This window comes from Sceloporus undulatus, chromosome 7, assembly GCF_019175285.1.
Source record: "Sceloporus undulatus isolate JIND9_A2432 ecotype Alabama chromosome 7, SceUnd_v1.1, whole genome shotgun sequence".
Lineage (NCBI taxonomy): Eukaryota > Metazoa > Chordata > Lepidosauria > Squamata > Phrynosomatidae > Sceloporus > Sceloporus undulatus.
The window spans coordinates 2,019,539-2,046,858 of NC_056528.1; the positions used below are offsets into that span (position 1 = coordinate 2,019,539).

Here is a 27,320-nt window from a genome sequence, read left to right on the forward strand (position 1 = left end):
TATTATTATTATTATTATTATTATTATTATTATTATTATTATTATTATTACAGGTATTATTATTATTATTATTATTATTATTTTATTACAGTGGTTCCCTTGGTATCTGCTGGAGTTTGGTTCCAGGAACCCTCATGAATACCAAAATCTGTGGATGTCCAAGTACCATTCAATGCAATGGCCTATTATTATCACAGTGGTTCCCATGGTATTGTGGGTACCAAAATCCGTGGATGTTCAAGTCCCATCGCTTTGGCGAAATGGTACCCCTTATACAAAATGGTAAAAGGTTTGCTGTTTGGAATTTAGATCTTTCTTTAAAGATTTCCTTAAGGTGCGGATGGCAGAATCCATGGATAAAGAAATAACGGATACAGAGAGGGCCAACTCTGTGATCATGCGCAGAGTCATAGTCCAGTGCTCAGAGCACTGTGCCGCCTGTTACCTGGAGATGCATTTACATTTGTATTTACTGTTCTTGGGAGGCCTGGCCCTATAGCAGTGAAGAAACCCATTGCAAAGCAGAGGCTCACCTTTGCATCCCATGCCGCTCACGGACCCGATCCGGTCCAGCCTTCCTCCAAAGCAGCCAGATTCCCTCATTCTCCTGGCAACCTGGAGGCCTCCCATCCGCTTCAACAGTGAGGTCCGACCCAAAGAGGTGACCGAAGGCATGGAGCTGAACCTGGGCTCAAGCTGGGGATGCTGGTTGTTGAAGTCATCCTCACCATCTTCATCGCTGAACTCACTCTCATCCCCTCTTTGGGCTTTGGGGCCTTCAGAGCCGGGGTTGTCTTGCAGCTCTTCCATCAGGGAGATTTTCTCCTCCAGCCTTTGCAGAAGGGCCTAGAAAATGGGAAGGGAAAGTGCCATAGGTCACCAAAATGACATTGTAAGAAATGGAAGGAGGAACGTTGCAAGGCCATGTAATGCAAGGATGACTTTCCAGGTTTAAAAGGAGAGTTTGGAGAAAGTTAACCACCATTGCACTTTGTTGGGAGAAGTGAAAGATATAGCAATGTAGAATCAGTATGTAGAGAGATCTTGAAGCACCTTTCAGACTCACTGAAAGAAAGAAGTTGGCAGCAGGGGCTTTCCTAGGCTTCAGTCTACTTCCTCAGATCCATTTAGATGCAATAATAATAATTAGAGAGATTATGCAAAGGAATAGAAGGTTTAATAACCATGTTTGGGAGAGAGAAGGCTAAATAACTACACATCCCATAGCATGGAGCTGTGGCATTTCAAAGCGGTGCCAAAGTGCATTATATTTGCAGTGTGGATGCAGGCTCAAGCCTCGTAGGAAGGCAATATCTGCTGGAATTTAAGGACCTTCTATGGATACCAACATCTGTGGATGATCAAGTATATTTCAGAGGAAGGAACTTGCAAAACCATCTCTGCTTATTCCTTGCCTAAGAAAAAACTATGAAATCCACGGGGTTGCCATAAGTCCACCATTGACTTGAAGGCACACATGCAGCCATCTGGAGAGGGCTTAAATCGAAGCCCAATTTACAGTACATTGCAACAAAGAGCAAGCGAATTGCAGGTGGGTCAATGCTGCCAAGGAAGTCGCATTGGCTTGCAAGACCTGAGCAGAGCTGTGGATGATGGGACGGCTTGGTGACCTCTCATTTCCTAGGGTTGCTATAAGTCAAAGCCAGTTTTAATAGTGCATTGCAGCAAAGAACAAGCAAGTTACAGGTGGGTCAACTCCATAAAGGAAGCCACAATTGCAAGAGTCTTGAGTTTGCAAGACTTGAGCAGAGCTGTGGACAATGGGATGCCTTGGAGGTCTCCCATTTCTAGAGTTGCTACTAATCAAAGCCAATCTTAATTGTGCATTGCAGCAAAGAACAAGCAAATCACAGGTGGATCAACTCTGCCAGGAAAGCCCTATTGGTTTGCAAGGCAGCAGATGCTGTCTGATCTTGGAAGCTAAGCCAGATCAGCCCTGGTTGGTCCTTGGAGGGGAGACGGCCAACTGATCACTGGCACTGGAGGCTCTTTTTCAGAGGAAGGAGATGGCAAAGCCATCTCTGAGGAGTCCTTGCTTAAGCAAACCCTCTGAAAGCCAATATGGCTTTCTTGGCACATTTCATCCACCGCATGCGCCTCGGTGGCACGCCAACAAACCAAACCAGGTTAAGACAAATGTTGTCTCGGCTTACCTCCATGCTGGCTAGTTCCTTAGCGGGGCTGAGGCTGTGGAGCGGATGGGCCGCCGAACCCCGGAAGCCGAGGAGCAAAGAGAAGAGGATGAAAAATGAACCCTTCTTGGCTTCCATGACGTTGGATCAGGTTGCCCACGGAGAGGATGGATGCTTCCCGGAGACGATGCTTCTTCGAGGAATCCTTTCTTCTTTGCTCTTCTTCTCGGTCTCTGCTTCTCTCTCTGCTCTCTCTGTCTTATATACGCTTTGGCCATGGTCTCTGGTTTTGGGGTTATCGGGAGGATTATCTGGAACGCATTCCTCTCCTGTCAGTGGCATGCCATCCCTCGGAGAGCACATTCCCTTTATTAGGCGTCGTTCGGCAGCGTGCGCCGGGGGCATGAGAGTCACAAGTCGATGATTTCATCTGAGCCACCTTCTCCGCTGATATGGCTGCATGCGGCCCCCTCCGGTCGGACATTCCTGGAGATGTTTAATGCTTTTTCCCATCTTCGAACCGAAAAGAAAGGAAGGACAATAGCATCCCAAACCCACAAAGCAGCGGTGCCTTTATGGGGTCGCCAAATGTGCCAAAGGCCTTCCTCTCCATCCTGCAAACGTCTCCAAAATCCAACCCAGGGGCATTGGTCATTGTGCAGGAAAAGTTGGAAAGATATTGGTTCATTTAGGTGCATCAACCCAATTCTGGTGCTAGTCTGAGCTGGGGTTGAATTAATTGGGAGTTTAAGATAGCATTGACTGGGTTCAAATGCAAAGCAAAGAGATTCCACCTAAACGTTAGGAAGAACATTGGAGTGATTTATGGCTTTTCACATGCGCATTAATAGAGGTAATAAGCGGGTACCAATTTTCTTTTACAAACCTTACCTAACTAGTCCTTCAACCAACTGGTTTTGCTTTTCCCAGTTGTGGTTTAATCTGCCGTCCATCGTGGCACCCAGGATCCGAAACTACATTTTCAAACCCATTTTTATTTTTAATCACAACGAGGATTTTTTACAGCTGATGTTTTGCAATTTTATGACTCTATAGCCTCTTTGCAGAAAAGCGAGGGGACTCTGAATGGTGCAGAGTGTTCCTATGTGCATTGTGCACAACTGGTGTGCATGGGGAACTTTGTATGTATGTGCACAGGGTTGATCTGCATGAGATACATTGGCATGCATGGGGCACTTCTGATGTGTGATGGGCACATCTGATGCGCATGGGGCAGTTCTGACACGTTTGGGGCACATCTGATGCCCAACATGCATCAGAAGTGCCCCATGTGTATTAGATGTGCCCAACATGCATCAGATGGTCCCCATGTGGATCATAAGTGCTCCATTCATACAGGACACATCTGATGAGTGTGGGGCATGTCTAATGCATGTTGGGCACATCTGATAAGCATGAGGAAATTCTGACATATGTTGGGAACATCTGATGTATGTAGAGCATATCTGATGTGTGTCTAATGCATGTTGGGCCCACCTGATGCACATGAGACACTTCTGATGTGGCTCCAAGGCTATTTCCGCAGCCCTCGATCTTCCCCAAAGCCCTGGAATCCTGCAGAAATGGCAATTCACTCTCCGAATAGGTTTCAGGAACCCTCCCTCCTCTCCCCAGCACTGTTAAACATGGAAAACACTTTGTTTGTTGAAACTCAGAGGTGGACTTTTGGCCACAACTCTTTGTGTTGAGGCCGCTTGGCACTTTTGGCCCCCATTAGCTTTTTGCAACCCAGGGAGCAAACCCAGAATGGACCAGGAAATAATTCCAGGATCAGGAAGGGAAGGAGAAGAAAGTGGGACCCTCTGGCTTCTCTCCAAGGTCCTGAATCCATCCCTCCATCCCTTTCTCTCTTTCTCTCCTTCTCTCCTCCTCCAGTTAGGAAGGGATGGAAGATCTCTTCCCAAGGTCTGCCAGGAATCCCTTTCTCCTGTAAGGCTCCTGCCAGGAAGGATGGGTCTTTGCTGTTTATTTGGTTTTGGCCCAGGGAAGGAAGGAAGGAAGGAAGGAAGGAAGGAAGGAAGGAAGGAAACTTCTTATCAAGGCAATGGGGGAGAACTCTGAATTTTCACATGAGATGTGAAGAAAAAGCCTTCACTGGCTGGCAATGAGAGCAGCAGGCAGAGTCACTGAAGAATGCAGCCCTTCCTTCCTTCCTCTTTCTCTCTTTCTTTCTCCTATACCTTCCTCCCTCCCTTCCCTCCCTCCCTTCTTCCCATCCCCCATACCTCCTTTCCTGTCTGCCTTCCTTTTCTCCTTCCTTCCCTCTGTCTCTCCCTTCTTTTCTTCCTCTTTCTTTCTTTTTTTCCCCATACTTTTCTCCTTCCTTCCTTCCTTCCTTCCTTCCTTCCTTCCTTCCTTCCCCCATACTTTCCTTGTCCCTTCTTTCTTCCCCCTCCATCCCTCCCTCCCTTCTTTCCTTCCTCCATATTTTCCTTCCTTCCTTCCTTTGGCATTGCTGTCTTTTTCATCTGAGACTTGCCCAAAGTCCCCCAATGGGTTTCCATGGCTGAGGAGGGATTCGAACCCTGGTCTCTTGGAATCCTAGTCCATCACGTTGTCTCAAGAAAAACATGATTTTGGTGTTGTTATTGGCTGGGAAGTTGACTTGGATTTATGGCAACCGTATGAATGAAAGACTTCCAAAGTCCCTGGTCATCCATTTTCCTGCTCAGGTCTTGCAAAGTCAGTCTGAATCCACCATAAACGCCCCAAACAAATAAAACAACTCAATTTCTACAAAATATTTATTGACACAAACAAAAAAGCCAAGCCTGGGCGGTTTTAGCAAGATGGAATAAGAGCAAGTATAATGCCACCAACGCTTTAATATGGCAATAATCTGCAAAAGCATGAGTCAATGGGTCTTTCCAAATGCCTCGAGGGCTAGAAACTTCAAGTATCATTCTTTGGGGAGCAATATAGGATCAATAACCTTTTTCAAACAGGTCGATGATTCATATAAAAAGGCACATCGGCAATTGGATTCAAATTTTGGGGTAGTCCTTGGAAATATATACCTTCAGCTTCTGCGCTTTCTCCATGAACCTGAAAAATGAAAGATGATTTGCATTAAGGGATGCATTAGGACTCTCAAGATCCCATTGGCTGTTAATGTGGAATGATAGTGCTATAACTTTACAGTATAAATGGGTCCTTGGATTAAGGAGACCCGGGTTCAAATTTAGAAGCAGCTCACAGCTAGGGATGCTCTTTTGCTGTCACTCTGGCCTACCCCGCAGGGTTGTTGTGTGGCTAAAGTAGGAGGGAAGGGAACCAGGAGCACATATTTGGAGTTCATTGAGGAAATGCAAGATGGTGATGATGATATAGATATAGGGAGATATAAGAAGACTTACGTCCTTTGGAGAAGTTGCACCCGAGTCCCGTCTGGGTCCCGATCCGTTCCAGCCTGGTTCCAAAGCACCCAGAAAAATACCTCCTCCGCTTGGGCGAGGCGAAGAATTTCCTCCATTGCTCCTCTATCTCCGCCTCGGAGAAATGGAGCTGAGGTCGGAGTGGACTGGGAAGAAGGGTCCTGGGTTCGGGTTCGGGTTCGGGTTCGGTGCCGTCAGCCTCAACGTCTACTTCCCCATAATCCAGGAGCCCTAGTTCTCCCAACTCGAATTTCTCCTTTAGCCGTTGGAGGAGGTCCTGAAACGGAAGGAGAGAAGGACAGAGTGAGAGTCACCTGTGGATCCCAGTTCTCCAATGTGTTGTTGGGTTGCACCACCCATCATCCTTGTCATTGCAAGGTCCATATAATAGTGCAATGAATGCAGCTCAGGCAGTTGGGGCGGACGGACTGCATCTCCCATCATCCCCAGCCAACGTAGCCAATGGCGAAGGATGCTGCGAAGACCAAAAGATGGGAACCATTGGTCTAGTAGTCCATTGACACCATTGACGCCGACTCTGCAGGGGAGGCCCTTTCACCAATTGTTTATTACACTAGTGAGATCCTGCGGGAAAACAGGAGTTAAACTAGATTTAAAGCAAAGGAAAGCTGGAAATCCCCAAAGTTTATCACACGACGTCGCAGCAAACGTGAAATAATGCAAAGTCAGTCCTAACACAAAGTTAATCCGAATGCAAAGCAGAGAAAACCGGCAGCTTTTTACTTTTGGAAGATTAATTGCTCCGGATTTTTGGAATTTTGAAATTTTGGGATTTTTGTTCTGAAAGTAAAAAGCCGCCGTTTTATTCCACTTTGCGTTCGGATTAACTTCGCGTTCACTTGTTGCCTAGTGTGATAAACTAACCGAATTTGCAAGTTTGGTTTGAATTCGAATGTACTTTGAATCGCGTTTAAATCCCATTTTCCTGCGGGATCTCGCTAGTGTGATAAAGCTCATAGTTCTTATCTCAAAACAACCAAGACACTAGTGCTTATGGGTCACACCACCAACAACAACGACAACAACAACATCAAGAGATACATTTAACCATCTTTGCAGGGCTCCTTTCCTCCTTCCTTACCTCTAAGGACTGAAGTTCTTGGTTGGAGGAACTCCCTGTCACTGGGTGACTCGAACCCAGACCCGCAACAAAGAACATTGCCACCAAAGAAGCCCAGCAATGCAGAACCGTGTCATTCATGATGGCCGCTTTCTCCTCCGACTGGGGTTTGTTGTTGCCTTTCAACTCCGAGGATCTTTTGGACGACGGAGACGGAGCGGCCTCCTTTTTATAGGTTTCTGGAAGGTAAAGGGGTCGTCCCATCTTTCCCCACTGCTTCCAGCCAGCTGGGTCTCGGAGGGCAAGACCAATGAGAACTGGTTCCAACCAGTGGGGCAAAGAGCGGAGAAATATATATATATATATATATATATGAAATTGCGTGACCTTCCTGCCCACTTTAATGGAGCCTTAGAGCCTCTGGAGCTGGTTGGAGTAATAGCCAAGAGCCGAGCATTTGGTGCAACCTAATAGCCAGGAGTTGAGCATTTGGTGCAATGTCAGAGTCAAGAGCCTAGCATATATATTTTCAATGTTTATATATACTTGGTGCAACAGAATAGCCAAGAGCCATGCATAGATATTTTAGTGTGTGTGTGTGTGTGTGTGTGTGTGTGTGTGTGTATTTGGTGCAATCTAATAGCCAAGAGAAGCCAAGCATATATATATTCAATTTTTATCTGTATCGGGTGCAATGGAATAGCCAAGAGCCAACACACACACACACACACACACACACACACATATATGCTTAGAGCAAAGTACTAGCCAAGAGCCGAGCATATACAGTATACCATATATTTGGTGCATGTTCAGGTGTCTCTCCTCCGCCTCCAATATTAATGCGGATGTCACATCCATACCTGTCTCTGCGCTTGAGCATCTCTCCCTGGAGGCTTCATATTCACAGGCCTTGAAGCACATTCCCTGGCGGATGCCTCCCGAATTCTCGCCTCCGCAGGGTTGATTTATTGCCCGGCGGGTGGTTGATGCCCGCCTACGCCGTGTCACTGGCAACCCACTCCACGACCCTCTCAGACTCATTTCCCTTTATTTCTTATTGCGAACCAATTTCAAGCTGCCCAGTGTGGATTTAGCAGCAGAGCCGGGGTGACATCTTAATATCTTTGGAGATGCCTCGTTAAGGTCAATTTTAATTGCCCGGCTAATAGGTTTGCTGGTTTCCCATCTTAATGCAACACTTACTATTCAATAGGGGTGTCATTAGGGGTGTGCGATTCACGCCGGGTGACACAACCCACCCAATGCAATGGTGGGAAGAAGGGTGCCGAATTTCTGGGTCTGGTGTCTGGATGGGAAAACATGTATCCTCCCTCTTCCAGCATCTCTACAAGAACTGGAAAAGGCTGTTAAAGAGAGAGGGGATTAAATAAGGTTTGCTGGTTTCCAGTGTTAATGCAACACTTATTATTCAATGCATCTAATAGGGGTGTCACTAGGAGTGTGCGGACTGCACCGGGTGACATTTCAGATGGGGAGGAGAAGGGGGTATTAAATAGTTTTACTGGTCTCCAGTCTCAATGCAACCCTTACTATTCAGTGCATCTAATAGATGTGTCACTAGGAGTCTGTGGATTGTACCGGGTAATACCCAAGATGGAGAAGAGCGGGGTATTAAATAGGATTACTGGTCTCCAGTCGTAATGCAACCCTTATTATTCAATCCATTTAATAGGGACATCATTAGGATCATGTGGATTGCACCGGGTGACACCTCAGATGGGGAAGCGAGGGGGTTATTAAATAGGTTTATAATGCAACACATATTATTCAACCCATCTAATAGGGGCATCATTAGGATCGTGTGGATTGCACTGGGTGACACCTTGGATGGGAAAGAGAGAGGGCATTAAATAGGTTTTCTGGTCTCCAGTCTCAATGCAACACGTATTATTCAATCCATCTAATAGGGGTGTTAATAGGGGTGTGCGGATTGCACCAGGCAACACCTCAGATGGGGGTCTCACCCGATGCAATGGTGGGGAGGGATGCCAAAGGTCTGGGTCTGGGGGCCGGGTGGAAAAACATGTTTCTTCTTTGTGGTCTCTGTGAATCACACAAATGAGTTATTCTGCGCCTGCGCAGAGCTGATCAGAACCTTCTTAGAGCTATTATTATATATGTGTATGTATGTGTTTTGTTGGTATTTAATTGACCCACCCAACCACTTATTCCCAAATAAGCCAGAGTTTTGCAAATAAACTGGACCAATTATGAAAATGGGTTTATTTGACAAATCATTTGCACATAAATGAATCACATGCTGGCGAGGTACTGGATGAAAATGGGGACCATCCTTCCGAAATCCGCCCCTCGGTGTGAAAGGAGAGCAAGGACGGCTTGGGTTTTGCATTCAATGTGGGGTCCTGTGGAGGGAGAGAAAGCGGAGAGATAAAAAGGGACATCATATTTTGGAAATGGACTCTATGGGGGGGGGGGGGGAATTAGAGGAAAAAACAATGGAGAAGTGATAAATCTGGAAACGAAGGCAATCGTTCCTTTTCAGTTCTTTCAGGCCTGCAAATTCAGGAACTGCCCAATATCAAAGTGGCATTTTGTTCTTGGAGTGGCACTCTTTGCTAAAGGACATTTCATTTTGCCATGGCACTCTCAGCAAAAGGAAATTTCATTCTAGGGAGGCACTCTTAGCAAAAGGAAATTTCATTTTGGGAATGGCACTCTTTGCAAAAAGACACTTCATCCTGGGACTGGCACTTGTTGCAAAAACGAAATTTTGTTCTGGGGAGGCACTCTTAGCAAAAGGAAATTTCACTCTGGGAATGGCACTCTTTGCAAATGAAAATTGCATTGTGGTGACAACATCCTGCAAAGAAAAGGCATTTTCTGTTCCATCCCTTTCCTTACCGTTCCCAAGTGTGTCTCAGCATCCCAGTCCACTCAGAGCCCCGATCCGGTCCAGCTTGACCCCAAAGCAGCTCCTGGAAAGGCCCTTTTTGCTCCTGCCCTTGTACCGCCGGGAAGAGCCCAGGAGGTCACCGAAGACCCGTTGGAAAGCGCTTTCGGAGAGGGGCAGCCCCTCTTGCAGGCTCCTGGACCATGGCAATAGGCCCTCTTCCGCCCCGTCCTCTTCCAGCTCCGTTTCCTCGGAGCCCATCGGGAACTCCAGGTCCTCCTCCAACCATTTTGACAAGGCCTGAAGGTTTGGGGGGAAGTAACAAAGCCATTTGTTTAACCTGAGCAGAGCGCTTGATGATGGTGTGACTTGGAGGTCTCTCCAAAGCTCACCACAAGTCAAAGTTGGTAGCAATTAATGCCAATGAATTAATGCCAGTATGAAGTTTGCAAGACCTAAGTGGATCTGGAAGGTCTCTTATTCAGGATTGGAAGGTCTCTCATTCAGAGGGTGGCCATAAATTGAATTTAACTCGACAGCAATGAATAACAAAGGAGGGAAACAGGAGGAAAAGAGGAAAATAGGATAGCCTCCATGAAGGAAGCCCTGACTTTTGTAAGACCTGATTCGAACCATTGACTTGGAGGTCTCTCGTTCTCAGCGTGGCCATAAGTTGAAGTCAACATGATGGCCATTAGCAGCAATGTAGTTTTGGGTTTGGCTTCCTTCATGTTCCTCTAGCATCTGAAATATCTTGCAAAGCAGGTCTTAAAAAAAAAAAAAAGAGGCTTCATTACAGGTCAGAGATAGCCATGTTAATTTGTAGAATTGGTATGGAGAAAGATCTTGTAGCACATAGGTTTCTGTGGGTTTTTCGGACTATGTGGCCATGCACTAGAAGAGTTCATTCCTGACGTTTCACCAGCAGCATCTGTGGCATCTTCAGAAAATGCAGGAATAAACTCTTCCAGAACATGGCCACATAGTCCGAAAAACCCACAGAAATCTATGGATGGCAGCCATGAAAGCCTTCAACTTCACTTCTTATAGTGCCCTTGAGAATTGCTGCCAACTTCTTTATTTCAGTTAGTCTCTAAGGGTGCTGCAAGATACCTCTCCATTACAGGTGGGTAGATGCCACCTGAAGACTGCAAGACCTGAGCAGGGCTCTGGATAACTTCATAGAGCAGGGATGTCCAAACTCTGGCCCTCCAGGTGTTTTGGACTTCAGCTCCCAGAAGCCTCAGCCATCTTGGCTAATGGTCTGGAAATCTGGGAGCTTCTGGGGGCTGAAGTCCAAAACACCTGGAGGGCCAGAGCTTGGACATCCCTGCCTTAGAGGATGCCCTAAGTGCATAGGAAGCCATGGATGCCACTCTGAGTTTGCAAGACCTGAGCATGGCCATTGATAACAGGATGACATGGAGGTCCCTCTTTCAGATGATCGCCATAAGTCAAAGTCAACTTGACTGCATTACAGGTGGGTAGAAGCCATAAAGGAAACTCTACATCTCCATAACATGGAGGTCTCTCATTCACAGGGTGGCCATAAGTCGGGGTCGACTTGACAGCCATTAACAACTTTTGGGGCGACCGCCCTCCCTTGTGTTCCTCTAGCACCCTGATAGGAAATGTCATGCAAAAAGCCCAGGTCTTGCAAACTCCAAAGGTCCCTTCCCCGCGGATCCGTGCCACATCTGTCCCTCTCTTACCTGCGCATTGGGGACCGGCTTGGCTCTCCCTTGTTGGTGAGTCAGGAGCAAGAGGAACAGCAGCCACTTGGAGCAAATAACGTTGGGGTTCATCTTCTGACGGGTGCGATCTCGGGTACGAATTGAAACGCCTTGCTTCACGTCGCAGCTTTTATATCTCTCCTCCGCTCCCCGGAGTCCACCTCTGAGCGCAGAAAGAAATCCTCCAGGATTGGTTTAAATGGATTTCCATCCTTTTGTCGGAATAACGCTCTGCCTCCCTCCCTTTCGATCTCGCTCCGCAGGTGGGATTATTCCTCATCTTTTGGCTCGTAGCGACAAATAAAAGAGCAATTTTTTTCCTTCTCGCTTGGCACGGATCGCCAGATTTTAATTTTCCTTTCTTTATTCTTGCACACTTTTAGTCCGGGGAACTTTGCCGCTTCCTAGCCTTTGGTCACTTGTACCTGTCAGTTTCGGTTAAAATCGCTCGCTTGCAAAAACGCTTTCCGAAATGCTCTTTTAAGCAGGCAAAACAATGAACAATTACCTTCCCTATATTGCAGAGAAATACAGGGAAAGAGTTGGAGAAGAAGTGCACTCCATCACCGGCAAATGTGAGATTTCGAATCAAGCTTGTTTTATATATTCAATTTATCACTTGCAACCAGAGAAGCAGAGAGGTGACAGTTGTTACAGCAGCAAAGGCTTTTTGTTGCAAGTGGAGCAGAAAGGTTTTAAAGGTTGCGCGATCCATTATTTCTTCCATTTCCATGCATTTGGGCAGCTATGCGGGTTCTTTTCGGTGTTGCCAAAGCATAAAACGGAGAGGCCTCTGGCCTTTAGGAGCTTACAATTGAAAATTTGGTATTAAAAAAGGGGACGAAAAGGAAGAGAGAAGAGGAAAGGAGACTAAAAAGGCCTGAGGCTGAGAGAGTGCACCTTGTCCAAGGTCCCCATGGGTTTCGATGGCTCCGATTCGAATCCCGGTCTCCCAGGTTGCATTGCACATTATGACAACAATAAATAGGCTGGTGCTGAAAGCAAAATGGGGCCAGGTCTCCTCCCATTGGGGTCTCATATGTTTTGGGGGGCCCTCATGTTTTTAAAAAGTGCGCACAATCTTGGAAGGGACAGCCCAAAAATATATCCATGAGGGCTGCACATGTTCATGATAAGCCACATCAGTTTCTGGTGACTGTAAGGTGAACCTATACTGGGGTTTTCTTGGCAAGATTTGTTCAGAGGAGGCTTACCATGGCCTTCCATTGAGGCTGAGAAAGTGTGACTTGCCCAAAGTCACCCAATGGCTAAGTCAGGATTCAAACCCTGGTCTCCAGGGTCATAGTCCAACACTCAAATGGCAATGCCACGATGGCTGGACCTGGTGTGTATTTATTTATGGGGTTTTTAATCCTGTCTTTCTCCCCAAATAGGATTCAAGGCAGCTTAAAAGAATAAAACTAAAACACAAATTAGTTTTTCAAACAAATTAACTAATGCTGATATTAAAATATAAGGATGCTCTCTGACTTTCTTAGCTGTGCAGCCATTATCATGCCTAGTCTTGCTCCATTGCTCCCTATGACACCGGTTGACATCGCCGGAAACGAACGCTGTGCTGTTTAATGAGGAACAGATGCTTGGGCCTCAAATTAGCATCCAAAAACCTTAGATTAATATTTCACAAAGGCTTGCCAGTGACAGATTCAACACACACACACGCTTACGCACAAACACACAGTGGCTACCATCCATGATTAGATTTGCAAAGCTTTGCGGCCGATCTCCATTCCCTTGGAAGCCGGAACTGGTTCTGGGTGCAAATCCTGAAAAGAAAACACCACAGAAGCAAAGTTTGTGTTATTGTGAGCTGCCTTGGGTCCCCTCTCGGGGAGAAAGGCAGGACAGAAATTAAACAAAGTAGTATAAATACATTGAACCATTGGAAATTAAAGTGTTCTGATGTTGCATGGAAGCATGGATGGCCCTTGGGGGTCCCTTCAAACCCTAGGTTCTATGAATGGTACTCTCCATCTCCATCACTTGACATGTCTGGAAGCTTAGCTATGGCCTTCGCCGCAGGAATCGCTGCCCCCAAACAGCAGCTTAGACCCAGTTGGCCGACCAATACGGGGCAAATGGGGTTTTTACGTCTGCAACGGAGTCCCCTTCCTTTGTTAACTCTGTGACCCCCTCTTTCAAGTCTCCCCTTTTCCCAGCCATGCATGACTTTTCTGCCACATCAAAGGCCTGGATGACGCCATTTGGGGGCATCTGTCAGCTCTGGGATTCCTGGCCCGCTCCCAGGGTTGGCACAAGGACCATCTCCGACTCCCACTCCGTCCCTTATTACGGCACATTGACATTTCTTGCTTGGGTGCCCAGCTTTCCAGCCACCCGCTCCCAAGAATTGCCAGGTTCAATGCTCAGCATCACGGGGTCACCTTTCGGCTGGTAATTACCCAGCTACAGTCACCCGGCGGGCGATTTAAGACCCCGTTCTTTGCCCCCTTTGGCCTGCCAACACCTGGCGTGCCAAGCTCTTGGGCAACTACAAAGCAAAGAAGCGCCGTTTGCTTCTGACAGCCGCCTGAGGCAGGAGCGACTTCACATTGGAAAAGGGCCTGAGCCGTTTTAAGACCCCTCCTTTTGTGGATGTGAATCCTCTCCCTCCAAGAGCACCTATCTGAACCCAGGAAGGGAAAGATGGATTATGGGGAGACATTAGGGCGACAGTGGAGGAGGGAGAATCTAATCCGCGATTTAACCAAGGTTGGGGATCAGTCACTAGCTGCTTGCAAGGGTTGCAGACCAGTGGCATCACTAGCGATGTGTGATAGAAGTGGACCAGTGTCATCACTAGCAGTGTGCAAGGGTTGCAGACCAGTGACATCACTAGCAGTGTGCAAGAGATGTGGACCAGTGGCATCACTAGCAGTGTGCAAGGGTTGCTGACCAGTGGCATCACTAGCGGTGTGTGAGAGATGTGACCAGTGGCATCACTAGCAGTGTGCAAGGATTGCAGATCAGTGGCATCAGTAATGGTGTGTGAGAGATATGGAACAGTGGCATCACTAGGAGTGTGCAAGGACTGCAGATCAGTGGCATCAGTAGTGGTGTGTGATAGATGTGGGCCAGTGGCATCACTAGCAGTGTGCAAGGAATAGATCTCACTCTATTCCAGGATTTAAAGGCATTTCCTATGGTGCTGAACTCTATTTCCCATCAACCAGGTTCAAAAAATTGTAGTGGCCATTCAGAAATAAAACCAGAGTCAGTTTCACCATCCCACTGACATGGAAGAACTGGCCGATGCTTGTTGAAACGTCACTTAATGTGGATGGCTAAATTTATGCCTGCTGCACTGGGTTCGAAACCTTTTGTGCAACTCCTGAAATTGATTTGCCTTTTTCTCATTCCGCTTGCCGCTATTTATAGGCCGGGCGACAGCTCCACATTTTAATGGGGGTCTGCAAAAGGACCACTTCAGGCAGAGGGAATGCATGCCCTGGTATTTATCCTTTGCAAATGTTAGAGGCAGAAAAGAAGAGAATCAACCATTAGCCTTTACTTAAGGCTAAAGGACAAACTCAATGCCAGTCGTCTATTGCAGAATTAAATAAAACCACAACTATTTAGAGTATTTCGTTTATATGCAGTGATGTTTAATCGCTCTTAGTAACTGGGATGAATTTGAGAGTTGGAACATACATAGTTATTCTATTGTGCCGATAAAACAATAACGGAGAGACGTGAAAATAATGAACTAGATATAAAAAGTTTAATGAACATGAAGGAAGGGTCTGTTAAGTGCCTGGCTGATGGTGTATGTATATATATATATATATATATATATTGCAACAACTTGGAGGATTTTAAAGGGAATGCAAAGGTGCGCATGGAAAATGGCAGAAGAGTTCAGACCGTATTGGCGTTGCTTTATAAGGTTAATTCTCTTTTTAAATGCTCTTGGGAAGGTCTGGTCAACAGGGCCATAGATGTGTGGCTTTCATTAGCTAGCCACCCAGGAATCCGGGGTTTCTTTTTACGGAGACGCCTTTGGTTATCAGGCCCAATAAGGGCCGAAATGTGCGAAGGCGGCGAAGGGGGCGGCAGGCCGGAGGACGTGTCGCCACCTCTTCATGTCAGATGACGGTGGAGCAAACAGGGGTTGGATCGGCACTCGGGGTCATCCGGCGCCCGTGTGGGTCCCGGCACGTCCGCCTTTTTGCAAACCCATAGCAGGATGGTCAAGGGTTTTCTCGGAAGGAAAAACAGGCGCATGGGAATGAAATGTCCCAACCCAGAATGGCCTCCTAATTTGGGAGTCAAGTTGACCCAAGATATTTCGAACCGATTCGTCAAGTCTGTGAATAATCAGATCCACAAAAGTCAAATCTGGTGACTGTGTTTCCTATTAATTTAATCAACTGGTTCAACAACTTTAATTATTTCTGCCCTATTTTTAATAATCGTTTTAATAATTTAATTGTATTTACTGGGGATGGGAGGGTTTGGGATACAACAATGATAAGCTGTTGTTTATCTTAGCCATGCTTTTATTGTTAGCCGCTTCTATCTGTCTGGAGAAGCGGGATATAAATTATTGTTGTTGTTGTTGTTGTCTTTTAAACTGGGTTGCAAATTGGTTTGAACTAGTTTAAATGACCATGGTTTGCACTTGAACCGAAGTGCACTGAAGCGATTTGGAGAAGAGGGCCATGCGCTAGACCAATTGAACCAGTGTCTTTTTGATGCCAATTTTTCCCCTGCGTCTTTTTGGATAAATCGGTTCTGCACAAACATGAATCAGATGCAGATCAGAATCGATTTAAATTTGCCCTTTGGACGGCTGGAGCGGGTCCATTTTGAATCGTTCCATTCGCCAAGTGCACTATTTTATTTTATTTGCTATCGGGGCAAATGTAGTGCGAACCACACTCCGCTGCTGAGCTGATCCATCAATTTGGATCGCAAAGTGATTTATTTGTAAGTGGGGATGTGGCCCAGGATGGGCTTGCCGTAAGTCGGAAATGACGTGGAGGTGCACACCGACACCGACAACGCTTGTTTACCGAGGGAACACAACCAAGGGCCTTTTTACCTCCTTGTTTTTTGTTTTGTCCTGAGTTCTTATAACATCTTGGGCCAGCGGGTCGCCCATTAGCGCCAAGGAAAGTTCGCCTCATTATCGGAACGGAGAAAAGCAACCAGAGGTGAGATGGAAGGAAAGCCAAGGAGGTAGACAATGGGTGGCTTTCGTTTCCAAAAAGCTGCAAATGCAATGTCTCTTTCCGCGGAGTGGCTTTGTACAACCCTGAATGAGAAAGGCCTCTAATGCAAATGCTTTTGAAATTGGGCCGACTCTGGACGGTATACAGCTAATTTTTAGAAACCTGAAGTTGCCTCTTGCGCAAAATTGGAGACAAAGATGGCTTTGTTCGGACTTTGTTTGGAAGGCTAAATAAGCTCAAGAGTCTTGCAAAAACTCACTCTGCACCCCTAGTGTGTTTCTCTTTTGTGTGTTGTGTACCTTCCAGTCCCAATGCTAACTAAGTAAATAATAACTAAGGTGGACCTGGTCAAGCTCAGAATGTCTTATGGATGAAAATGTACGTATTTGTTGTTGTGTGCCTTCAAGTTGTTTCCGACTTATGGCCAACCCTAAGGCGAACCTATTGCAAGGTTGTGTTGGCAAGATTTGTTCAGGCCTTTGCCATTTCTCTGAGCCTGAGAGAGTGTGCCATGGCCAAGGTCTCCCAATGGGTTTCCATGGCTGAGCAGGGATTCGAACCTTGGTCTCCAAGATATGAATGGCATCCGTTATATAAAATGAGAGAGCTTGCGTGGATATGGATGGCTCAGTGTACATATGATAAGTAAATTATGATGATGAATTTGTGGATATGGAAGACCAAGTGTACATATTATGGCACTCCGGAAAGGTGCCGATCGAGCAACATCTCAACACCCAAAGCATTTCTAGTCTTCTCCGAAGCCTATATCTTTGGATTTTCTTTGGACCATTGGGACAATTTGCTCCCTGTATTTTTTTGTCGAGCCTTTTCTCGGTCTCCTTGTTGGAAAGATACGCCTATCGATGGCAGAAAATCATCATATTCTATTTCCAGAAGGTGTTGCTTGGTTTTCTCCAGAAGGGAGGCTAAAATTAGACCCTTGCCCACTCCGCGTTGGGCTAAAAACACCTTGCGGCACCCACCCGCTGCCCAATGTTTTGGAAAGAGGACCCTTGAGTCGGGAATGTGTCTCTCGAAATGTTCTTATGGCCAATCGGAACCAAGTCCTGGTTGCAACCGACCAATGAGTTTCCTCCGAAGAGGAGGAGGAGGAGGAGCCTGGGGGGAAAACGAGACCAAGGACTTGGATCTTGGTCAAACTACTTTGCAAATGCAAGCGGCGGGAAGGTGGGCGGTCAGCGTGTCCATGAGGCCGAAGCTCTTAATTCGACCGATGGAGGAATCCATTCAGATAGGGAACGACGGGCGCCGCTCTGTTCGGGTCATTGGCCAACAAAGGGGCGAGATACGGGGAAATATTTATATTTATAGTGTGTTTTAGTGGCAGATGCAGCGGCTGGGTGGCGAGAAAAAATAGAAGAGCCTATTTCGATGATGATGATGACGGTGATGATGATGATGATGATGATATTTATCTATTGGCCAGATTTGTTCAGGCCTTTTCTCGCTTGTCTGCCAAAATTGGGACCCAAAGCAGCTTACAGTCTTTAAACACACTACAGTTAAACACTTAACAAAAGTGACAATTAAAATGGAACCAAACTGGAATTAAACTATTACAATATTGTTGTCCTTCCTTGGTTTTCTCTCCCCCTTTCTCACTCCCTCCCTTCTTTTGCTTTTTCTCCATCCACTACATTCCTTTCTCTCTCTCCTCCTTTCTCTTTTTCTCCTTCCTTCCTTCCTTCCTTCCTTCCTTCCCTCTTCCTCCTCTCTGTCTCCCCTTTTCACTTTCCTCACCTCCTTTCCTACCCAATTACAACAAATGCCAACATGATCTGAGCAAATCAGGGAAGACAGCTGGAGCGAGCCACCGGTTGGCATCTCTGGCATGGCTGTGGTTCCTCAGGCCCACATGCCTGGTGCGCATGGATGCGACGAGAGGATGTTCCCTATGGGGAGTGGGTCTCCTTCCTCCCCTCCATTTGCATTGCCACCATTCTTGGGATGCCTCCATGACGACATCAGTCATGGGGGGCACCATTGTTAGGGCCTTGTCGATCGGAAGAGGAGAATGAGGATGCCACAGCTTTGTGGTGCTAATCTTCACACGTCAACACCGAACCACAATGCGCCAGGAAGACACAAGCCTTCTTAGGCCAAGATGAGAGGATGCTATGTAAGGAATCTCTATGGCCAAAGGATTTGCAAAGGCCTCTGGTTTCATCATCTTTTCCTGTCCAAAAGGGACACATTGGGATGGATATCTGCCTATTTTAAATCTCTTTCTCTGAGCTTGGGAAAGTAATTAGTCTTGAAAGTAACTAGTTATATTTTTAATCCACCCCAAGGTACCTTCCATATCCACAGATTCTTTATCCATGGAAGCAACTGTCCACAGCTTGAACATACTTCTTTAAAATTACAGAACAAATTAAGCACTCTTCGGAAAGGGAAACCATTGGATAGAATGGGAATATCAGTGGGATGCCCCAAAATAATGAAGCGAAAATGAACTGAACCAGCTAAGCTCTGGGTTAAGGCTTGGTGCCACCAAGGCTCTGGGTGCATTAAAGCCATTGCGGGATGGGACCTTCGTAGAAGTGTTGAGGTGTGAACACCAAAGTGGCAGATTGGCTTATCATATCAGCGCTCTTGGCCCAAACTCCAGGCCTAGGTCTCTGCAGCAGCCATAGCTTCTTATCAGCTCTTCCGCAAAGTGTGAGGTTTCAAAACTCTGTCTCCTGGACTGTCAGCGTTGACAGCGAGCATTAAAATATCCAACGCACCGGGTCCTTTGCCCTCAGCCGTGGATTTCTAGCACATCAAGACATAGCTATTTCCAGGGGCTTGGCATGACGTCTGGAGATTATTCCTTCTCCTATTCCTACTCCCTCTTTCTCCTCCTTTTCTTTCTCCTCTGTCTCCTTCTTCTTTTCCTTCCCTTCCTCCATCTTCTGCAATCCTGTTAGGCAGTTATGATGCCAAAATGAGTGTCATGGCAGGCTGTTGGGTGCCATGCCATAGGAGACACTTGGGTGCCATGGGAAGCTCTTAGGTGCCATGTTTTGCTGCCAAGGGAGACTCTTGGATGCTGTGGGAAACCTTTGGGTGCACTGGGAAACCCTTGAGTACCAAGGGAAGCTCTTTTGGGAAGCTCTTGGATGCCATGGCAGACCATTGGGTGCCATGGGAAACGTTTAGTTGCCATAGGAAACTTGTAGGTGCCATGCTACAGGGGACTCATGGGTGCCATGGGAAACACTTTGGTATCATTTTGTGGGAAACCTTTGGGTGCCATAGGAAACTGTTGGGTACCAAGGGCAACTCTTGGGTGCCATGGCAGACTGCTGTGTGCCACGGGAAACATTTAGTTGCCATGCTACAGGGGACTCTTGGTTGCCAAGCAAAACTCTTGGGTGCTGTGGGAAATGCCAAGGTGCTGTGGGGAACTCTCTGGTGCCATGCCACAGGAGATTCTTGGCTGCCAATGGAAGTGTCTTAGGAGACTTTGGGGGTATGGCAAGATCCCTTTTCCCCATGGCGTTCCCATTCACGCTTCGCCCACAAACCCTGGCAGGAGCTGTTCCTTTTCCAGCGATGGCTGCTCGCAATCTGGGCTATGCTTCAATAAATCTGGGACTCGCTCCTCTTCCATTGGCTTTGTGGCCTCCGATGCACAAAGAGGACTTTTTTGGAAACCAGAAGAGTTTTCTTGCTCTTGGCCTTTGTCACTGGCAGCAGTGCCAGGTAAGAAGAGGCTCCTTCCATTGAGGTCCATCAAACGCCATTCTTCATGTGAAGTTCCTGCAGTTTTCTTGCTCTCTGGTGCACCCATGGTGCATGCATCGAACTGCTGGAGACAAGAAGAACATGGATAAAGCATGCTCAGAAGGGACAATTACAAACAGCTTCCTTTCTTTGGGGATGTTTAAGCAGAGACTCAGCAACAGCCAGGGATCTTTTTGTTGCAAGCTTCTGGCTTTCAGAGTCTCATAGGTTTCTCATAGACTGACGTCTTTGGCTGCATCCGCACTGCAGAAATAATAACCCAGTTTGGCACCACTTTATCTGCCACGGCTAAAAGGCTATGCAATTCTGGGAAATGTATTTTCATTGTGGTGCCAGAACTTTTGGATAGAGAAGGCTAAATGTCTCACAAAACTACCATAGCCTTGATCTATGGAAGTTAAAGGGGTTATCAAACTGGATTATTTCTGCAGTGCAGATGCAACCTTTTTCGTGTGTATGTGCATGCACTGGTCAATTTATGGAAAACCGGTGAATGTCTTCTTGTTGCGCACCTTCGAGTCATTTCTGACTTATGGCGACCCTAAGGCCAACCTATCGCAACATTTTCTTGGCGAGGTTTGTTCATAGGAGGTTTAACATGGCCATCCTCTGAGGCTGAGAGAGTGTGACTTGCCCAAGGTGGCTTTCATGGCCAAGCTGGGAATTGAACCTTAGTTTCCAGAGTCATAGTCCGACACTCAAACCACTAGAGGCAAGGAATAAAGGTGGTTTTGCAATGAAATTGATCCTATAGCACCTGGCATTCAATGGGGGGTCTTCCACCCAAGGGCTAACCGGGGCTGACTCCGCTTGACTTCCAAGATTGGATGGGATCTGGTGCTTTTACAGATCGAACGGAGGTCTAGGATCGATCCCCGCTCCCATCCCAAACTCCGAATAGTTTACTTACTTGCCGCACAGAGGCAACGCTTGGCGCCTTTTTCTTTTTCTGAGACAGTCCCGGGTTCCAGTGACACACCAGACTGTCATTTTGGACGCTGTAGTTCTTGTTGCCGAGGAGCCAGTAGGTCTGCATTTTCCCTTTCCCCTGCGCAGAAGGAAAGGAGAGGTCAGGATCCAAAAAATTCAGTGGAAGGCTAATATATAATAAAAATAATATAAATATAAATATGAATAATAAATATTAAGGCTGGCTGGGGCTTTTCAAGTTGCAGTCAGAAACACTGATGTTCACCGGAGAAACGCACCTTCACATCGATCTCCCCTCGGAGCTCGATGTCGTAGGCGTCGTCTTCCAGCAGCGCAAGGTATGTGGCCGAACTGATGTGTATCTTCTGAGCTGGGTATCAATTAAAAAGGCATTAATTGACCATTACATGCAACCATCATTATTTTTAAAGCACTCTTCCTGCACCATCTGCTGGCGCACAGAGAGCGCTGCAAGAAATGTGGCTCCCTTGCACACAAGACAGTCATCATAAATGAACTGCCTTGGCTCCATCCTATGAAAATTCGGAGAGGCGGGATAAAATAAATTAAGTAATAATAATAATAATAATAATAATAATAATAATAATAATAATATTCCAATGTATATCAGGGATGATTCCCCTCCCCTTTCACCACTTTTCTTATGATGGAGACTTTGCAAAATGATGGATTTTCATGCAAAGGGCTTTGTTAACTGGATTGCGGTTGCGATCTTTGTGGTAGCCACTCACGCAAACTGGTGGACTCCATCCGAGAAGCTGTGTTGACCGTGTCTCCAAAAAGGCAATACCGTGGCATTTTGTGTCCCACGACGCCAGCAACGCATGGCCCTGGAAAAGGACAGCGCATGTCACATAATGGTTGGGGGGGGGGGTTATAGGAGACATAGCCCTCCCCCCAAAATTACTTTTCTGTACCCTTGCAATAGCTTTGATTGAGGAAGACTTAGGGAAGTGTGCGTTTGAATTGAAATGGAACTGCAAATCCCAGGGATTCCATAGTACAGAGCCATGGCATTTTGATGATGATGAGGATGATACGGCCTGTGGCCATTGCTGTGTATTGCCTTTCCAACCCTCCTTACCTATGCGTTGGCTCACCTGTGTGAATGCCGGCCCGTAATTCGAGTTTTCTGTCTGGCATATGGGAGATCACGACTTGCCGGACGGCGGCCACCAAATCTAAAGCCATTTTGGCAATTTCGTCGGCGTGTTTGGTGCCGTTCCTTTCCGGCAACCCACTCACCACCATGTAGGCATCCCCAATGGTTTCTACCTGTTGGGACGGAGAAGGAAAGGTGAAAGAGAAAGCGTGAGTGTCGGTATCAGATTTTCTCAAATTTGCAAAGACCTGGACCAGGCTGAGTCTCCAAAATTATGGATCGCCCTGCCCAGGCTAAAAAGATGGACACTGACCTTGTAGACGTCGTACGACTCGATCCGGGTGTCGAAGCAGACGTAGAGGTTGTTGAGCATCTCCACCACTTGCAAAGGGCTGCAGGAGGCGGAGATGGCTGTGAAGCCCACGACGTCCGAGAAGAAGATGGTCACCTAAGCAGAGAGGGAAGCAGATGGCGTGACCATCCCCCTCAATGCCTGGCTGAAGTGGGCCCCTCTCTCCGTTGTGCCCTCCATGATCTCTTTCGCCCCACACAATGCTCATCACTATAGTACCACTTCCATACCAGGTACTGTAGGCTTGTATTTCAGAGGATGGAGCATGGTGTCGTGGTTTGAGCACTGGACTACAACTCCAGAGACCAGGGGTTGATTCCCCGCTTGGCCACGAAACCCATTGGGTGACTTTGGACAAGTCGCATACTCTCAGCCTCGGGGGGGAAGGCAATGGCACACCTCCTCTGAACAAATCTTGCCAAGAAAACCCCAATATAGGTTTGCCTTAGGGTCGCCATAAGTGGGGAATGACTTGAAGGCACACAACGACGACAACAAACTGGCAAAACTACTTCGGAGGATTACTTCCCTGAGAAGACCCTATGAGATCCATGGGGTCAGCATAAGTCGGCAGGTGATTTCAAGTCACAAATACACACACACACACACACACACACACACACACAAAATTGCATGAAATCACCATCATCATCACCATCATCATCATCATGATTATTAAGGCTTTGTTTCCTCTGTTGCCAAATATCCAAGGGTCGCCATATAATTATTTCCAGATGGTTTTGAGCCTTCCCTGCCTCGCTGTTTCATCTCGTGCCCCAAACGCCTTGAAGTCTGCCCCGTCTCAAATTGCCCCAATTATGGGGCTTTATTTCGTTAATGACACCTCTTGAGGAAACACAAAATACTCCCATGCACCAGGTGACAACAGTAGCGCATCCAGCACCAAAGATGCCGTGTATGTGTGTTTGTTTGGGGAGATGATCATTATTCTAGCAATATGTATGGACTTCGATTCAGGGCCGATGGCAGACAAAAAGAGATGCGTTGTCCGTTGTGGTGAGGTGTGTGCTATTTCCTAGGCAGAAACTGGGAAGGGATTGTTGCAAAAACTACATTTCAATTGCAATTCATAAGATCTTGCACACAACAACATGTTAGTCCTTCAGACACCACAAGACTGTTGCTTCTAAAGAGGAATCTTTTGGGAAGCGAGACATCTACTTTCAGTCTTCCAGGGCCTTGATTTCTCTTTCCGTTGCTGGTGAGACTTTGTTTGTTGTTGTTATTGTTGTGTGCCTTATTTTCGACCTACGGCAATCCTAAGGTGGGACTTTAGTTGTTGTTGTTGTTCTGTGCCTTCCAGTCATTTGCAACCTATGGCGACCCTATTGTTTTCTTGGCACGATTTGTTCCAAAAGAAGTTTGCCATGGCTTTCCTTGAGGTTGAGAGCATGCGACTTGGCCATGGCGACCCAGTAGGTTTAATGGTCAAGCTGGGAATTGAACCCTGGTCTTCAGAGTTGTAGTCCAACGCTGAAAATGTTATGCTACCTGACTTTACCTGGTCATAATTTTCTGCCTCCACGTTCTTGTGTTTCCTCAGCTGTTTGGCCACCGATTTGGGCAACATCTGGTGCAAGAGGTCCTCTGCCAAATGTCTTTCCTGCTTCAGGTCCTCCGTCCGTTCCTTGAGACTTTGGGCGTAGTTCTGGATCCAACTTGTCATCTCTTTAAAAGAAACCACAGCAACTGGATAGATGAGGCTGGCAATGGCCAGCAAGGTGAGCTTGAGGCTCACCAGAGAAAGAACATCCCTGGCTTTCTTGTTGAGTTCCTTGCGACTTTTCTCCAGCAAACAGCCCTGGAGGGAATCCAGATCTTTCAAGGAGCATTGGATGGAGAAAAGAGAGATGCTTTGATATCGGGGGATGGAAAAGTTGAGGTTCTTCTCCATCCGACACTCTTGGAGGCTTTCTGACGCAAAAACGGAGTACGGGTTGGAGAAGGCGGACACCTGAAGCCACAGTTCTTGGATGTCTTCAGATGATGGGGAGGTCCCTTGGGATTTCAATATGGTTCCTTGGATTCGGAGCAGGAGCCTGAGAGACGCCACATGGACCCAATCTGGATTGGATCTCATTGCTTTCAGGTCTTCCTCAGAACTTCCAAACATCTCCAAAAGTTCTGAAGTCATCTCCGACTGCACTGGACCTTTCTCCATTCTTAGTGTGGTGCTCCACTTCTCCTTTAAAGTCTTGATGAAAACGTGGCACCCGAAATCTTCGCTTTCTTTACAGTGATGGTTGGCATGATGGATCTTCTCCCAAGAGTCTTCACAGGAAATGGCCAGCTTCTCCAACTTAGGCTTTGGCCCAAGTCTTCTCTCCAAGCCTCCGTCTTCCCACATTTTTCCATCTTGGAGAAGACCTATCAGCGGGACAACCAGAAGGTCTTGACACGACGGTAAGCCTCCAAGAGCGTCCTCAGCATTCCTCCAGGATTGCACAGTCTTGCTTAAATTGAGGGAAATATTCCCCATCAGAGTGAAGAAGGAGATGGCACAGACCACCAGAATCCGTCTCACCGTCTTGCTGGGACCGCAATGAGGAGAACATCTGGAGAAGATAGAGAAGAACGGCTTAAGTGAGTTACCTTTGCTTGGTTTCCCCTCTAGAGTGGATTCAGATGTTCGGTGTAGCTGCCATGCTACAACTGCTTTTGCAGAGTTAGTGTCACAAGTGTGAGAAGATCCCTTTGTATATGAAATAATAAGACAAGGATGACCACTGAATCCTCCTAGGAGTAAGAATGACTGCACATTTACTCTGCAGTAAGCAACACTGAGCATATGGAGAGCACTTCTAATGTTTGCTTCAGAGTCTTTGGTGGGAATTAAGGCGAGTTGTTTCACGATATCCATGTTGACCAGTTTTAGAGGCTGCCATGATGTTGGAACATATGGGTTGTCCATTGTGCAGTGGTACCCATGATGTGCCCAATGTGCCATGATATACACCAGATACATACCATGACACTGGTTAGGAAACGATGGAGCACAACCAGAGTTCTGACACGCGTCAGAAGCACCCGATGCTCACTGGTGCACAACGTAGGTCCAAAACACATTGCAGAAATAATCCAGTTTGAGACCGCTTTAACTGCCCTGGCTCAATGCTAGGGAATTTGGGGGATTGTAGTTTTGTGAGGCACTTAGCCTTCCCTGCCAGAAAGCTCTGGCGCCACAACAAACTACATTTCCCAGGATCCACTATCACCCTTCAAACTCATTCATAAAGCTACAAAACGTAGACTGCCATGTTGACTCTCGCCCTTTATATTTAAAGATTCCCAGTTATCAACTCCTCTGTTTGGGTCTTGCAAATTCAAGACCTTTATTTAAAATAAAATAAAATAGGGCACCCTTATTATCATCATCATCATCATCATCATCATTGCATCACTCTATTTTTACTTTCATTATGTACTGATAGATGAATCCAGCCCTTGTGATCCCTCTTAAGACAAACAGCCTCCAATAACCGCGTTGAACGGTTTGATATCCCGAGCGTCGGAAAGGGATTTTATAACATACAAATGGCTTTGACAGATCGATTCATGAAAATACCTTTTCCCACTTCATTTTATTCATGCGTCGTGTGTTATTCTTGGCCAAAATGCGGTGAAAAGGCGTCGAATCCAAGCTTATAGTCTTGGTTTTGGGGCAAAGTGGAACACACTCCCAGAATGAACTGGAAGCCATTTTAATCGTAATATTTTAGTGTAGACGCTTTGAAAAGAAAATGGACTATTTATCCGTGATTTTTTTCTTCCTATGGATTACATTTTCTGTTTCTGTGCATTTTTGCATGTGCACAAAATGACACAATGACAATACAGATTAACACAATGCATTTGAAACATCTTGCAATCTCAGGTTATTGCTGAATTGAGAGGAATAAAAGCTCCTTGGCTTTTGCGGTATCTATTCCTTTCATAGCATCTCTATCTCACCTCTTACCTTTATCTACCTCTTACCTTTATTAATGCTTTATTAATGCTAAACTACAGACAAATGAGGAAAAGGAAGACAAACATGGAGCAAATTACTACAAATTAAAATTATTCCTTGGAGCCATTTTGTGGAATGTGAAAGCTTTTTTTTATTGATCCATCCATTTCATCAAACATTGATCTTTTTAAATGAGTAGAGTTTGGTTTTACTGTCGCTGATGGTCAGGACAATTTGGAGAATTTTCTTATGTAGGCAGAAATTAATAATAATAATAATAATATTTATACCCTGCCTCTCTATCAGGATCAAGGCAAATACAATACCTCTGGCCAATATATAATCATATAGTCAATAATTTCCAATGGGAACTTGATTTTTTGCTCCATGCATTACAATTCATTTTTGCTTTCTGATTTTTCCTTCCTTCCTTCCTTCCCTTTCCTCCTTCCTTCCCTTCCCTTCCCTTCCCTTCCCTTCCCTTCCTTCCTTCCTTCCTTCCTTCCTTCCTTCCATCCATCCATCCATCCATCTCAATGTAATGGCCATTGCTTTGCCATTCCTTCCTAATACTTACCTGAAGTTTGAGGAGGTCCTCAAAGATGAATCCCCTTCTTCCAAGATGTGGGCTACTTTCCTTTCCTCTTGGCTTGCATTCGGCTTCCCTTTGACCGAAATGGAGGAGATAAAGACACTTCGGCTGCTTGGCCGCACCATAGACTCCATTCCAGAGCCTTCGATCGAAACCTGTGCAACA

At 46.3% G+C, this 27,320-nt stretch overlaps 4 protein-coding genes across 4 annotated transcripts in view; all 4 read right to left on the minus strand.

Annotated features, from left to right (window-relative positions):
- Positions 1–2,358, minus strand: part of LOC121936152 (natriuretic peptides A-like) — a 2,979-nt gene extending 621 nt beyond the window's left edge. Inside the window, exons 1-2 of the mRNA XM_042478033.1 lie at positions 2,175–2,358; positions 534–846 (exon numbers count right to left, since the gene is read on the minus strand). Coding sequence (XP_042333967.1) covers positions 534–846; positions 2,175–2,291 — 430 coding nt within the window. The 5' untranslated portion in view covers positions 2,292–2,358. The remainder of the gene's footprint in view (positions 1–533; positions 847–2,174) is intronic.
- Positions 2,359–5,165: 2,807 nt separating this feature from the next.
- LOC121936153 (ventricular natriuretic peptide-like) lies at positions 5,166–6,771 on the minus strand. Its single transcript, XM_042478034.1, has 3 exons — positions 6,651–6,771; positions 5,531–5,825; positions 5,166–5,219 (listed from the first exon to the last, which is right to left on the minus strand). Exons 1-3 carry the CDS (start codon positions 6,768–6,770, stop codon positions 5,194–5,196), a joined length of 441 nt encoding a protein of 146 aa, XP_042333968.1. The 5' UTR covers position 6,771; the 3' UTR covers positions 5,166–5,193.
- Positions 6,772–8,880: 2,109 nt separating this feature from the next.
- LOC121936156 (C-type natriuretic peptide 1-like) lies at positions 8,881–11,473 on the minus strand. The gene is made up of 3 exons (XM_042478038.1): positions 11,217–11,473; positions 9,516–9,804; positions 8,881–9,016 (listed from the first exon to the last, which is right to left on the minus strand). The coding sequence occupies exons 1-2, from the start codon at positions 11,307–11,309 to the stop codon at positions 9,532–9,534; spliced, it is 366 nt and encodes a 121-aa protein (XP_042333972.1). The 5' UTR covers positions 11,310–11,473; the 3' UTR covers positions 8,881–9,016; positions 9,516–9,531.
- Positions 11,474–18,523: 7,050 nt separating this feature from the next.
- Positions 18,524–27,289, minus strand: LOC121936377. The gene is made up of 8 exons (XM_042478584.1): positions 27,141–27,289; positions 24,116–25,169; positions 22,555–22,689; positions 22,240–22,414; positions 21,871–21,969; positions 21,397–21,488; positions 21,099–21,236; positions 18,524–20,252 (listed from the first exon to the last, which is right to left on the minus strand). The coding sequence occupies exons 1-8, from the start codon at positions 27,287–27,289 to the stop codon at positions 19,950–19,952; spliced, it is 2,145 nt and encodes a 714-aa protein (XP_042334518.1). The 3' UTR covers positions 18,524–19,949.
- Positions 27,290–27,320: the final 31 nt, after the last annotated feature.

Excerpts from the sequence above, each read along its gene's own strand:
- LOC121936153 (XM_042478034.1), bottom strand. The coding sequence starts at position 6,770 with ATGAATGACACGGTTCTGCATTGCTGGGCTTCTTTGGTGGCAATGTTC. Across the intron at positions 5,826-6,650 it reads AAGAACTTCAGTCCTTAGAG|GACCTCCTCCAACGGCTAAA; the intron begins GTAAGGAAGGAG and ends CTTCCGTTTCAG. Across the intron at positions 5,220-5,530 it reads GTGCAACTTCTCCAAAGGAC|GTTCATGGAGAAAGCGCAGA; the intron begins GTAAGTCTTCTT and ends TTCATTTTTCAG.
- LOC121936156 (XM_042478038.1), bottom strand. The coding sequence starts at position 11,309 with ATGAACCCCAACGTTATTTGCTCCAAGTGGCTGCTGTTCCTCTTGCTC. Across the intron at positions 9,805-11,216 it reads AGCCGGTCCCCAATGCGCAG|GCCTTGTCAAAATGGTTGGA; the intron begins GTAAGAGAGGGA and ends CCAAACCTTCAG.
- LOC121936377 (XM_042478584.1), bottom strand. The coding sequence starts at position 27,289 with ATGGAGTCTATGGTGCGGCCAAGCAGCCGAAGTGTCTTTATCTCCTCC. Across the intron at positions 22,415-22,554 it reads AGTCGTACGACGTCTACAAG|GTAGAAACCATTGGGGATGC; the intron begins GTCAGTGTCCAT and ends CCGTCCCAACAG. Across the intron at positions 21,237-21,396 it reads GAGGGGAGATCGATGTGAAG|GGGAAAGGGAAAATGCAGAC; the intron begins GTGCGTTTCTCC and ends CCTTCTGCGCAG.